The sequence below is a fragment of the Thamnophis sirtalis genome, unplaced genomic scaffold (assembly GCF_051295495.1).
Source record: "Thamnophis sirtalis isolate CommonGarterSnake01/CBP01778 unplaced genomic scaffold, rThaSir2_p1.2 scaffold_5, whole genome shotgun sequence".
Lineage (NCBI taxonomy): Eukaryota > Metazoa > Chordata > Lepidosauria > Squamata > Natricidae > Thamnophis > Thamnophis sirtalis.
This window is the reverse complement of record NW_028261385.1, coordinates 18,416,093-18,429,362: the sequence shown is the minus strand read 5'-3', so window position 1 is coordinate 18,429,362 and position 13,270 is coordinate 18,416,093. Positions and strand designations below refer to the sequence as shown.

The window sequence follows — 13,270 nt, the reverse complement described above, 5'->3', positions numbered from 1 at the left end:
CCTAAACCTAACCCTTAACCTAACCCTAAACCTAATCCTTAACCTAACCCTTAACCTAACCCTTAACCTAACCCTAACCTTAAGTTGAATCGGCTTGCTTTCAAAGCGCTATTTAAAGTGCCCTTCTTTCTCCGTGCTGGCTGTTGTCGCCCTGTTGATGACGTCAGCGACGCGGTTTAATCGAGCGCGGCTTAGTCGAGCGCGGTTTTGACGGGTCACGATTAAAGTCAAAAGCTGGAAGTTCTCTCTATCAAAGATCCCAAACTGTTTTCCTCAATCCCCAACCCACACGGAGGCTCATAAGTTGGGGATAATTCACCTCAGAGGAAGTACTCGACTCCTGCGTGTTTAAAGTTGTCAAACAGTTCATCAATAAATAACAGTTTTTCATAATTCTTTAGGGGCAAAGCAGCAAAAAAGAAAAAAAAAGGCCCCACATTTATTTACATCCGAAATGTGTTTTAATACAGTAACTATGGACAAAATGGGCACTGTTCAAGAATGTCAATACTTTCCTTTCCCTTGATTTTTTTTTTGTTTAAAAAGAGAACATTTACTATGCCAAAGACATGCAAGTATCTTTCTCTCTGAGCTATACATATTTACATACATTACATACATTAGATAGAACGTTTGTTTTTTTGTGTTTTAAAAAAGTACAAAACCGGTAAAGGGAATACAGATGTGGGAAGAGCAAAAAGACAAAACAAAACGACAAAATGAAGACCTTTTTTTTTTTTGAGAAGAAGGTGTATAAGGGATGACAAACCGTACCTTTCCTGTCCTTTCTGAAATTCTTCTCCAGCAATGGGTGCGACCTGAAATGTTGTTTCCTCCCCCCCCTCCCACAAATATAAAGCACCAGAAGAGGGTGGAGAAGGTTTGGAAGAATTTAAGAATTAAATGCTTCTAAATTAATAAGTTCCTGCCAGAAGAATATGGGTAAACATCTACACAGTGCAGAAGTGATGATTCTGCAACCTCAAAACCTTCACAGTCTTTTTTTTTAAGTCTTCAGTGTCCTTCAATAGTTTTGGTGTAAATGGTAATACTGACATGTACACAGTGGTGGGAGTCAAAAAATTTGACAACCGATTCTGTGCCCTAATGATCAGCTGGGTGGGCGTGGCCAACTCAACATCACTCACATCGATGGGCGCTTCGTCTTAGCTGTTGCAATGTAATAAGGGTTAACCGTAGAGGCAGTTTCTGTAAACGGGGCAATAAAGATTAGGCTAGAAACAGCACCAGAATGTTTCCTTCCTGCCTTCCTTACAGGGATTAGTCCTGTAAAGTGGAAAAAAAACAAAACAAGATTTCTTCCAACAACCGGTTCTCCGATCTGCTTAGAAAGTTAATAACCGGTTCTCCCGGATAGGTGCGAACCGGCTGAATCCCACCACTGCATGAACAAACCCACAAGCACCTTCAATACATTTCCCTTCGCAATTCAGAGACGGCTTCCTTCAGAGACAATTTGGTGCCATCTCTCAGCAAAACCCTGTCTTGGATATCTGATCTCTGAAAATATCCTGGCCAGACTCACCACCTGTTCTTTTTTTTAAAAAATTTTAATGCTTTGCAGTTATCCAATTTTGGTCACCACAATATAAAAAGAGATGTTGACATTCTGGAAAGAGTGCAAAGAAGAGCGAAGAAGATGATTGCTCGGGCTGAAGGTGAAAACACACGAGGGAACAGTCGCAGGAATTGCGTATGTCTGGCCTAGTGAAAAGAAGAACTAGTGTTCCAATATTTGATGGGTTGCCACAAAAAAAGAGAGGGGCGCAACCTATTCTCCAAAGCACCAGAAGGCAAAACAAAAGAAAAGGAATGGATCGAAACTGAACAAGGAGAAATTTCCCAACAGTAAGAACGATCAACCAATGGAACAACTTCTCTTCAGAAATTGTGGGTACTCCAACACTGGAGGCTTTTTAGAAGGTAATTGGACAAGCATTTGTCTAAAATGGTATAGGGCCGTGATGGCGAACCTATGGTACCCGTGTCCAGAGTGGCACGCAAAGCCATGTCGCCCAGCACGTGTGATCTTGCCTGTTTAACTTCTGGGTTTCTGGTGTGCATGAGGCATGACAATCAGCTGTCCTTCATGCACGTGGCAGTGCTAAGAAATGGTGTGCACATGGACACCGGCTAGCTGATTGTCGGGTGCGAATGTGCGGCAGAACCCGGAAGTTCAGAGCACAATCCATTCGCATGCGCGGCAGTGACGAAAACCGTCCTATACTTTCGCGCCGGGCAGCTGATTTGACAGGCAAACACGCACGCTAGAACCCAGAAGTTCAGCTTTTCCAGAGCGTGGCCCCGATGAGTGCGCATGCATGCATGCGACATTCCCGCGTGAATGTTTTGGCACTCGGTGCCGAAAAGGTTCACCATCACTGGTATAGGGGTCTCCTGCTTGAAGATCTGCAAGGTCCCTTCCAACTCTTATTATCCTGTAATCTCTAGTTGAATGGACCTGATTCAGAACTGATTTCTCTTCTGATTTCTGATTCAGCCTGATGTCTAAAAGGCCTTAAATGTGAAAAATAGGGTTTCAGATAATTGCTTCAGCTACCTTCATCTTATTCCTGTAGGTTATTTGTAGTCTCATAACCAACAGAATCACTATGCAGGAGAGAGCCAGTTTGATCTAGTGTTTAAGGCACCAGGCTCAGGAGGTTGTGAGTTCTAGTCTCCCGGTTAGGCATAAAAGCCAGCTGGGTGATTTTCTTAGCTTATGATGTCAGGTTTGAGTGACAAGCTGGTCAATCAATTGGATCAACACTTGGTTGTAAACTAAAGCAGATTCTGCCCTTGTGGGAAAACACTAGGAAGAAAAAGAATCTAGAAGAGTGACCTCAACTAAACACGGTAGTCCACCACATACTGTACCATATTTAGGAACTGAATTCCTGCATGGGAACTGTCTGAAAGGCAGGTTACACCTTTTTTTTGGGGGGGGGGGAAGGATTATCTTTGCATTATGCATCCCATGAGATTATTATCATCATGATTGAATGACCACATAATCCCTTTCAGGATGGAGTCTGGGTAACTGAATGGAGCTAATGGAGTGTTTAATGGCCGGGTGCCTATCCTGTCGCCAATGTGGAGTTTTGTTCAGTAGATATATTCTCATTGTGCCCAGAGAGAGAAATATCTGCCTCTACCTAGGATCAAACTCACAGCCTCCTGATTGTGAAGCGGGAATGCATCATGAGATCCGGAGCACGAATTGGCAAAGTATCTGATGTGAATCTGAGGGATAGAATCCGAATCAGTTTTGACAATCATGGAAGAACTGAGAAATCCCAGATTCGAATGTAAGCTTGACTCTGAATTCCTGGCTCCGTAGGCAAGATTCTGGCTCAATGCTCCCCACCTCAGTGGGATAATAGGAATAACCACTCTCCTCTCTAATAGGAATGCAAGAAATATTGAGATAATATATACGAAGCATTTGGAATAATCTAAAGCACTTTATAATTCCTAATATTATCTAGAATCTTAATCTATATGATGTATATATATACATATGTATATATATATATATAAAACTGTACATTGGAATGTCTTTTTAAAAAAAGAATTTATATCATCTTTCCAAATTCAGAGGCCACCGGATGGCTAGGACTATTAATTTATCATTATTTATATAACAGCGTGTTACACTTCAAGTGATTTTGTGGTTCTTATTTCTCTTTCTCTGATGCAATAGGATCCCTGCATCACACAATCCTATGACTAATGTTTATTTAATGTCTATCCTGACAAATTCATTATTCTAAAATAGCAAACGTTTCATCCATCACCTTGGCAATCACACAACTTCTTTCAGACTTTAGCCATTCCTTAAAATGTGCATAAATCTCTGCCTTGTTCACATGTAATGGGAGACTCGGTTGAGATGCTCAAAGGTCTTGGATGACCTTCTTTGTAATTAGTGCCACGCTGAAAATTTCTACTGCATTTCCCTCCACTGTTCTCATTAAACTTGATGAAAAAGAAACAAGGATCCCTATCGTCATCCTGATCAAAATAGTTGGGTGAGCTTCCCTGCCCTCCTTCTGCAACTGTTCTTCTAAGCGTCTTTAAGCTATCTTACTTCCTAACACTTGCCACAAGAAAAGCCAAGGGAAGAAGACCTCCAGATGACATTTCTCCAATGGGAGGACAGAAGACTGGGGAAGAGATATCATGCCACTTTGCAATCTTAACGCAAGCTCAAAAACACCATCAAAAGAAATGGCAAATCAGCCTAAGAATAAAGCAGAAATACTGCGGTGGGGGAATAACACTTTCAGGAAACTGGAAGACATTTTCAGCCAGGGTTAGTTTTATCCAAAAAGTTAACCTCCATGGAAATAGATACACAGATTTACTCTAAAATTCAAAGCATGGTAGCAGTAACCTGAATGCCTCCAAGGGATCAGAAGGCAGGAGGTCACGTGAGGTTCAAACACTCTGAATAGGCTGGAATTATCTAAACACATTCATGTGCAGCCTGGTTCCAAATGGGCTGTGGCCCAGTATTGAGCCGTGGCCCGGGGACCTCTGCCTTACAGGGTATATTTGCCAAATATTTGCCACGAAGGTCACATGACTCTGATTTTATAAGCTGAATTCTAGGAAATCTGAAAGTCATGCTGCGGCCCATAGTCCTTTGATCTTAACATTCAGCACTTCCTATGAGAAACTTGCTTAAAATTACAAGGCATATTATCTGGTTTAGTGATCTTGCAGCTATGATGAGTATTTGTTAACTCAAAGAACAGTGTGTGTATATGTATGTGTGTATGCATATGTGTGTGTGTGTGTGCATGCCACACACACACACACACACACCACTAAATTCCTCCTGTTTCCCATTTATGGCCCACTGGACTTGTCCTTCAGAGGGTCTGAGGGCCGTTGAAGGCCAATGACGGCTTCCACCCTTGCAGTACAGATTTTTCATCATTATGGTGTCCAATTATGAATGCATGTTTTAATAAGCAATTAAATTAAATCTCTATGAGACGATCCAAAAAACAGTAGCATTGCGTGCAGATGATCCCCAACTCAAATCTCTATGCAAGATCCAATCTGGGTTGATCACCGAGGTTTTGGACTTCTGCTGGAGCCCATCCTCAGGGAAACTCTCTCTACCGGAATGTGTGCTTTGGGCTATTCTAGGAATGTGCCTTCCTATTGGTTGATTGGCGTGTCTGATGGCCGGCGACTGGCTGTTGTTTCCTTGTGGTTCAAATCTCTATGATTCAATTCACATCTATGATTGAAAGAATGCTTGACATCCTATAAAAACTGCTGCTCAAGACTGACTTGGCACACACCCTTCTTTCATCCCTCAACTGTAACTTGATTGACTGTAGATACCACACATTTAAAATAATTATTCTGCATCTTATTAAAATACTGAAAAGCCTCTTCAAGTGGCCCTTAAAAGGTCCTGTAACATTCAGTGAAGTCTCTCAAAGCTCAATAGAGGACTGAGAAGACAAGACAATGATTAAAATGACACACAACAAAGTCCTCCAAGGCTTTTCTTTTCTGCCAGCACCACTGGGGAAAAAATTACCATTCCTTTGATTCAACTCCTCTTCATTCCAATAGAGATTAACCCTCATGGGCTGAACACTGTACTCAGAATTTCCTCTAGAAATTCTCAAGTTGAGTAGATTTTTCCCCAAACACCTGAAATATTTAAGCAAGAGTTCATATTAAATGATCCTTAATCCTCTTAAGTCATAAGAATCGGGCTACTCATTTGCGGGTCCGACTACAACGGCTCCTTGAGTTGCAACCAAAAACCTATTTGCTTTTTAAAAAAAACTTTCCCTTCCAATACTGCTCAGACATACAATTCTTTTGACTTTTTGTTCAGAAATGTGTGAGCTGCTTTTTCAGCACAATGTTGGCAATATCAAACATTTCTGGTTAAATGGAATCCAAGGATATATATATACCCCAGGGCTGTCTTGTCCTGGGTTAACGTGACCTAGTTTTCCTGGAGAGGTAATGCTGGTCGGGAAGGAACTATTTCATTGGGGTTCTTCTTCCCAGGGTCTACAAGAGCAAAACACAGGGGAATTTTTCCAAAGCTACTCAGACAATCTCAGAAAAGGATTCCATCTGAAACAGCTTAATAAATCTAAAGTATTGCTCCAACTTTTAAGAATTCTGTTTTGAAACACAATCCATCGGTTAGAAAAGACGTAGGCAAGAAAGACAAACAAAACAGGAGGGAAAAAAAATCCCACTAAATACAAATACAAACATGTAACAAAGACTATGAAATTCCTTTGTTTAAATATATACAAATTCTTTTAGATTCAAATACTGCTATTTTTTTTTAAATGCTGTCTTTCAGCATGAAAGGGGAGTGAATGACGAATGGCTACTTATAAATCTCTACAGTGATATGAGGTGAGGAAGATAAATTGAAATATAGAATAGAGTAGAATCTATTGCAACAGCCAGGGGGAAGAATTGTTAAATTTACGGTATGGTAAATCTTTTATATCCCCACCCCACAAAGAAAAAAAAAAGCCAACTCTATCCTGAAGTAGAAAGGTTGATTTCTTTTCTTTTCTTTTTTTCCTTCCTGCTTTTGGAAGATGCTTTATGGGATGAAAGAAAGGAGCGGGTTATTTTTCAGACGAACTCATTCGTTTGGATTTGATAAAAGCCATCCCGTGGGTCCTCATGTGGGTGTTTAAGGCAGCTTCCGTTTCAAAGGTCTTTGCGCACACTTTGCATTTCCTGTCGGAGGTGGATCGATCCGTGGATTCCTCCTCGTGGCTGGGCTTGTTCTCCTGCTGACTGTCTTCTCCAGAGCCATTCTGTTTGGAGACAGGCTGAGGTTCTTTCAGCTTATGGACAATGAAGAGATGCCTAGACAAAGAGACATGGGACGTATAACAAAGACCGCATTCCCTGCACTGATAGGAGGAGCCGTCAGATTTGTGCTGGGGAATGTGTTCGTGGAACTGTAGCAGGTTCTCGGTGGTGAAGCCACAGACGGCGCATTTGTGGACTTTAAAAACGTTGATTTTCAACTTCTTCAGCGGCTGGGTGATGGCCCCTCGAGGGGGCCTGAATTCCAACACGGGCTCCTCTAATTTACGCTTTGGACTGGGAACCTGAAGAAGTTGAGAACAACATTAGACACGTCCGTTAAAGAAATGAAGTACAACACGGCCAGTCACTTTCATGCAGAGTTCTTGTCAGTGAAAATGAAATTTGAGACAGGAGTTCAATCCGCAGTATAATGTATAGGATGGGCTTTCCTGGGGCGCGATGCTCGTTCGCCTCCTCGCGGTGCACCCTGGATAGTATGGTAGTGGGAACCGAGCGCCTATGAATCAACTGGCAGCCCGACTACATTGAAGAATTGGCAGTTAACAACAGCTGGTAGCCAGGCATCCTTGTAGAACTCCTAGCTCTCTACATACATGGCAATGGAAACGGGCCTTTTCAGGCCCAAAGGACAAAATAGCCATCACAATGTGTCCGAATGTAAGTCCACGCATTTGCCACATGCTAAATAAATAAGTGTACTTTCCTATGTTATGGGTACTTTAAGAAGGAAGTCATAGTGGATTAAGAGGATAGGATTTCGCCAATTATTAGACACAATAATGTCTATTTCTATCTTTACCACGTGGTTGTATCCATATCCAAATCAAAAGTTTTAACAAGGGGTTCTTTGCCCGGTTGCTGGGTGGGTGTGGCCATGGTAGGTGTGGCCTAGTCAGCCTCCTGCACCACGGGGGGGGGGTGGTTGCCCTTCCCGGGCTCCGGAGACTTTCCTGAAGCCTCCGGGAGAGCAAAACTGTCCTCCCCAGGCGCCAGACACCCTCTGGAGACTGGAAACGGGCCTGTTTCTGGCATTCCCGAACTTCCGGTAGACCTGTTTTTCACCCTCCTGGAGCCTCTGTGCACACCCTGCACTTACACGCATCCAAAGCGGGCCACGTGGGGACTCCTGGGAGGGGTGGCCGGGGCCAGCCAGGAGTGGGATTTGAGGGTTCTCTGAACTGCACAGAATCTTAGCTAGAGGTTCTCCCGAACCACTGCAAACCCCTAGCAGCCCATCCCTGGTTGTATCCTTTACAAGGGTAATAAACACACGATACCAGACAAGCAGTAAGGTAAGGCCAGAACCTCCGGGCCCCGATTATAAATGGATAAAATAGGGAGGGGCAATATTTTTCTCAGTCCATGAGTCTGCTAGATCAGGACAAACACAAATTGAAGGGGCCAGGAATAAAGCTACATTTGATTTAATTTTAATTAGATGCAGTTCATATGATCATTCCCTATGGACTTAATTTTTTTTTTTTTTACTGCTCCCGAAAATGAAAATTCAGTGGAAACATTTCGAAAGACTTCTTTGGGCTGCACCAAAAGCTTTGAGGCCAAGGAATACACTTCAGGTTGTAGAGAGATGGAAACCACATGGACTTTGATGGACCTAAAGGACAACCTTTTTAATCCTCAGTGGAGGATTACCTGTGGAGTAGACTTGAGAGACATCTGTTTCTAGCAAAGCTACTTCTCAAAGCACAGCTTGCCTCTGGCCCATTTCCAGAACAATGGAAAAGAGGCAGAAAAGGTGGCAAATGTTCCATCATGCAGATAGTTAACAACTATATCTAATATATACTGAATAGAAAACCCCATCTGCAGACTGTATGATTTCCATCTGCTTTTTAGTAGATTGAATAATCTGAAAAAGCCATAAAGTCCCAAGGGCCAGTTCTGGGCTTGATATATTTTGCTTGGAGGGGAACCATGGGCCTTTTAAATCCATGGGGCTCAGTTCCAAGATCAAATCATAGATAACGAAGCAACAAGAACTTAAAGTCGATAGACCCACACCCTCCTCACCTTGTCTTGGCCCGCCATGGCGGCAGTAGCCAGAGGCAGAGGTGCAGGGGAGAAGCACGTGGACCGGCCTGATGGATGCGCCGGGCAGCCATCTGCCCTCTCCCAGCCACATGGAATGGAGCAGGCATGTCTGGTGATATGCATCACGTGCCTCCCCCCTCCCATCTGCCTGCAGCCAGTGCCGCTGCCACGTCTGCTTCTTGGAAGGCCAGATGTGGAGCCCCTGCTGCTGGACACCTGCCCCCCCCCCCCGCACACACACACCTGAAAGGCTAGAAACGCGGCTGTCCTGAAAACATTAAGGAGCCAGCTGGTGTTGCTTCGGCCCGGCACATCCATCCCATTGGGCGTGCGTGTGTGCAGGAGGCAGCTGGTGGACGTGCGCACAGGCCTGCCCCATGCCATCCCAGCAGGCATGCCTGTGCACAGGAGCTGGCGGGCACACAAGCGCACAAACCCGGCCCACCCTATCCTGGCATGCGGACGTGTGCCTGCCAGGATGGGGTGGACTGGGCCTGTGCACGCATGCGCTCGCCTCCTCCTGTGCAGATGCATGCCTGCTGGGATCCCATGGGCTGGGGTGAAGCGACGCAGGCTGGCCCCTTACCGTTTCCAGGACAGCCGTGCGGGCTGGATCCAACCACACTGCGGGCTGCATCCGGCCCCCAGGGCTTGAGTTTAACAAGATCCTTTGGTTATCCTTTCTCTTCCATAAAGGTTTCCTTCCACAGAGTTTGTCTTTATGATCTATTTACAAAAGGGGTGGACTGCTATGACTAATGTTTTGATTATTTATTTATTATTTATTTATTAAATTTTGTGTGCCGCCCACTCTCAAAAGAGACTCAGGGCGGCTTACAATAAAAAAGGGGGGGGGATATAAAAAATAAAACAAGAGTTTAAAATTGCACAACAGTCACAAACCTGAAGTGGGGCTGGACAACTCAACAGCCCCAGGCCTGCCGGAACAGCCAGGTTTTAGTCGCTTTGCGGAAGGCCGGAAGGGTAGTAAGGGTCCGGATCTCAACGGGGAGCTCGTTCCAGAGGGCCGGAGCTGCAACAGAGAAGGACCTCCCCCGGGGTGTCGCCAGCCGACATTGGCTGGCAGATGGGATCCGGAGAAGGCCTAGTCTGTGTGATCGAATCGGTCTTAGGGAGGTAATTGGCAGAAGGCGGTCTCTTGACTTCCTGTGGATGCTGCTAGAAAGTGGTGGTGGTGGGGAAGATACATGCTTCCACAGATGTATGACCCACATCAATGAGAAACGCGATAGCTCACCTTTGTGTCTTCCTTGACTGAACTTTCTCCCATGTTCGTTGATTCTGCCATTTCTTTCACGTCGGGTTCCTTAATGCCATGCATCAGCTGAATATGTTTTTCTAGCATTAATCTCTTAGTAAAAGTTCTTCTGGAATCCGGGCAGTGCCTGAAGAAAACGTAGAGCCGGCTATGAACGGATAGCTTCAAATGTGCAGCATTATCCAAATGATATTGAAAGATGAACAGGCAATCAAAACCTAGCCAAGATGCGCGAAAGATGAAAGCTCTCCTTCTCCATGACTTTGAAGTAAGCCTGGATAGATAAAAGATCTGATAGACTCACTGGGGGCAGCATCATACGAATGACAGCCAAAATGGCTATTCAAAGACTCTGCAAATCTGAAGGTCTATGGGAAATCTTTAAACTGTCGCCTGGCCTGCTACTACGTGGCACTGCTGAATATTTGTCTGCTTTACGTAAACGAAAACTTTCAAAAGCAGAACTTACGAGCAGGTGTAAACTTTCCTGATGCCTTTGTGCTTGATGCGATTGTGACGGCAAAGGCTGTGCGATGAACTGAATGATTTGTCACACTGTCGACACGGATGTTTCTTCATTTGCTTTAAGGAAAGAAAGGAAAGAAAACATTGAAGGAGGAACAGATAACCTTTAAACATCAACAGAGGGATTCAGGCTGCGGTTTTAAGGAGAGCATTCTGAACACCAGCGACTCTTGGAACCAATTTAGCAGCGCTAGGCTGACACCAGTTTCAAAGCAATCAATTTGTGTGCAGATTGAAGTTCTGCAAACTTAACACAAAACTTCTGAAAGAAACAGGAGTGAAGTTAGTCATTTCTGTGTCTGATCCTACCATGTCCACTAGAGGGAGACGCATACAGATAGTTTTTGAAAATCATAACTTCTCCCTTACCTATAATAACCTATGGAGAGTCTTCGATTTACGCCAAGTGACCAGTTGAACTTACGACGGACCTCCCCAGGGCTACCTAAGACCCAAAGTCAAAATTCTGATGGCCAACTCCAAGGTCACATGACAGCCTTTTGGGCACTCAGCAAGTGAGTGTCCTGCAGTCACATAACTACAATTTACGTGGGGTGTTTTTGATAGAAAACGGTATTTACTTCTGGTTTCCGGCAAAAAAAAAGAGTCCATTGCAGACAATGGATTCACTTAAGAACTACTGCATATGCTTAACAACTGCAGCTTTTGTTTAATGACAGGGGCGACCCACTGCCCAATTCCCCAGGCCCATCAAAGTCAGGGAGAGGTAACAGAGGTGGTATTCTGCCAGTTTTGACCTGTTCTCATGAACCGGTAGCGGAAATCGCAGGTGGCCACGCCTACCAGCCCCGTCTCTACGGCATCCCATTTAGGCCCTTTTAAAAGGCAAAGCGCATGCAAAAAAGGCGGAGCGCATGTGCGAATGTGGCGCATGAGAGCCAAGTGAGCGAGCGCAAGTGCTCACATTTGCAAACCGGTAGGGAAGGTACTGTATTTTTCAGAGTATAAGACACACCAGAGTATAAGATGCACCAAGGTTTTGAAGAGGCGAATTAAAAAAAAAAGTTTTTGCATGCTGCAAACCTCCCAAAAATGGCCCGTTTTTCACAAAAATTGGTCCATTTTTTGGGCAGAAATTGCATTCATAGCCTTTAGGAGACTTATAGAGTACTCCTGGGGGCTTCTGAACACACGCAATGCTTTTCTCGGTAACTCCTGAAACAGCTGCATCCTTTTCCAGGTCCCCCCCTCTCCAGCTGTAGGAAAAAGGAAACTGGGAACCAGAAAATGTGCTGTCAGACTTCTGCTATATGGCTTATTTCAACACTTCTTTATTCTACAGTCTTCCTGTAGAGTCAGTTTCCGGATTTGTGAGAATATGAGACATCCGTCAAGTCCCAACATACATTAGGTGGTCAAGGAAGCCATGGAAAGTCTGGAAGCAAGTGGTTTAATGTTGAGTCTTGATTGGGCGCTGAAAGATACTATTTGCCTGTCCATGGGGAGTTCAAAGCATCTTTCTACAATCAAGTTGAAACCCTACACATATAGACCTCCTTCTTCAGAAATAAATATACATGTCCAAGACAAATAAGGGCCATAAAGGTAAAGATTTCCCTTGCACATATGTGCTAGTCGTTCCTGACTCTAGGGGGTGGTGCTCATCTCTGTTTCAAAGCCGAAGAGCCAGTGCTGTCCGAAGACGTCTCTGTGGTCATGGGGCCAGCATAACTAAACGCCGAAGGCGCATGGAACGCTGTTACCTTCCACCAAAGGTGGTCCCTATTTTTCTACTTGCATTTTTTACGTGGTTTTGAACTGCTAGGTTGGCAGAAGCTGGGACAAGTATCAGGAGGTCACTCCATTATGCGGAGCTAGGGATTCGAACCACCAAACTTTCTGATCGACAAGCTCAGCGTCTTAGCCACTGCATCCCATGCAAATAAGGGTTGAGGGTTTGCCTAATTAACTAAGGGGACTGGAAGCTTATCTATTGAAGCACATCAGTGGTCTGCCTAGCTTCAAGAGTTGCCAGGAGTATCTAAATGATTGCTGTTACAACCACATGATACCACTTTCACCAACCCGGTAGAGGTTATTTAATTTTTAAAATCTAGATATCTGGAATGTGCCTTGAAGAGTTCTCCTCCTGATCTGGGATGAGAATTCTGAGGTCATTTGATCTAACTTTGAGTCCATCCAGCCTACCCAACATCTTCTTTCTCCCAAGCTCAGGGTTGAGATAGGGTCCTAATTCATAAAAATACCCTTTGGTTTTTTTGTGTGTGTGTGTGTGTGATAAAAACGTGGTTGGTAATAAAAGCTTTCTCCGTGATTACAGAGGGTTACTTCACTCCCTCTCTACAGAAAAAGGACTGCATTTGTCTAAGACGGGGATCAGCAACCTGAGGCTCTGGAGCCGCATGTGGCTCTTTCACCCCTCTGCTGCGGCTTTGTGTCGCCAGTCGGCTCCACAATTGATAGGGCTTTTGGTTAGGACAAGTAGAGGGAAAAGGACGCCACGCTAGGAAGAGACTCTATGGTGGGGGAACCGGACTTCTGGTCGGCTCCAGAATTGAACTTCTG

General features: G+C 44.4%; 1 protein-coding gene across 2 annotated transcripts in view; it reads right to left on the bottom strand.

Annotated features, from left to right (window-relative positions):
* Nucleotides 1-2,266: 2,266 nt before the first annotated feature.
* ZNF532 (zinc finger protein 532) overlaps nt 2,267-13,270 on the bottom strand; it is a 76,169-nt gene continuing 65,165 nt past the window's right edge. The window contains exons 7-9 of one of the 2 annotated variants that reach the window (XM_087715368.1): nt 10,668-10,780; nt 10,178-10,325; nt 2,267-7,148 (exon numbers count right to left, since the gene is read on the bottom strand). In XM_087715368.1, coding sequence (XP_087571494.1) covers nt 6,654-7,148; nt 10,178-10,325; nt 10,668-10,780 — 756 coding nt within the window. In that variant the 3' untranslated portion in view covers nt 2,267-6,653. The remainder of the gene's footprint in view (nt 7,149-10,177; nt 10,326-10,667; nt 10,781-13,270) is intronic. The other variant, XM_087715369.1, reaches the window with a different exon arrangement.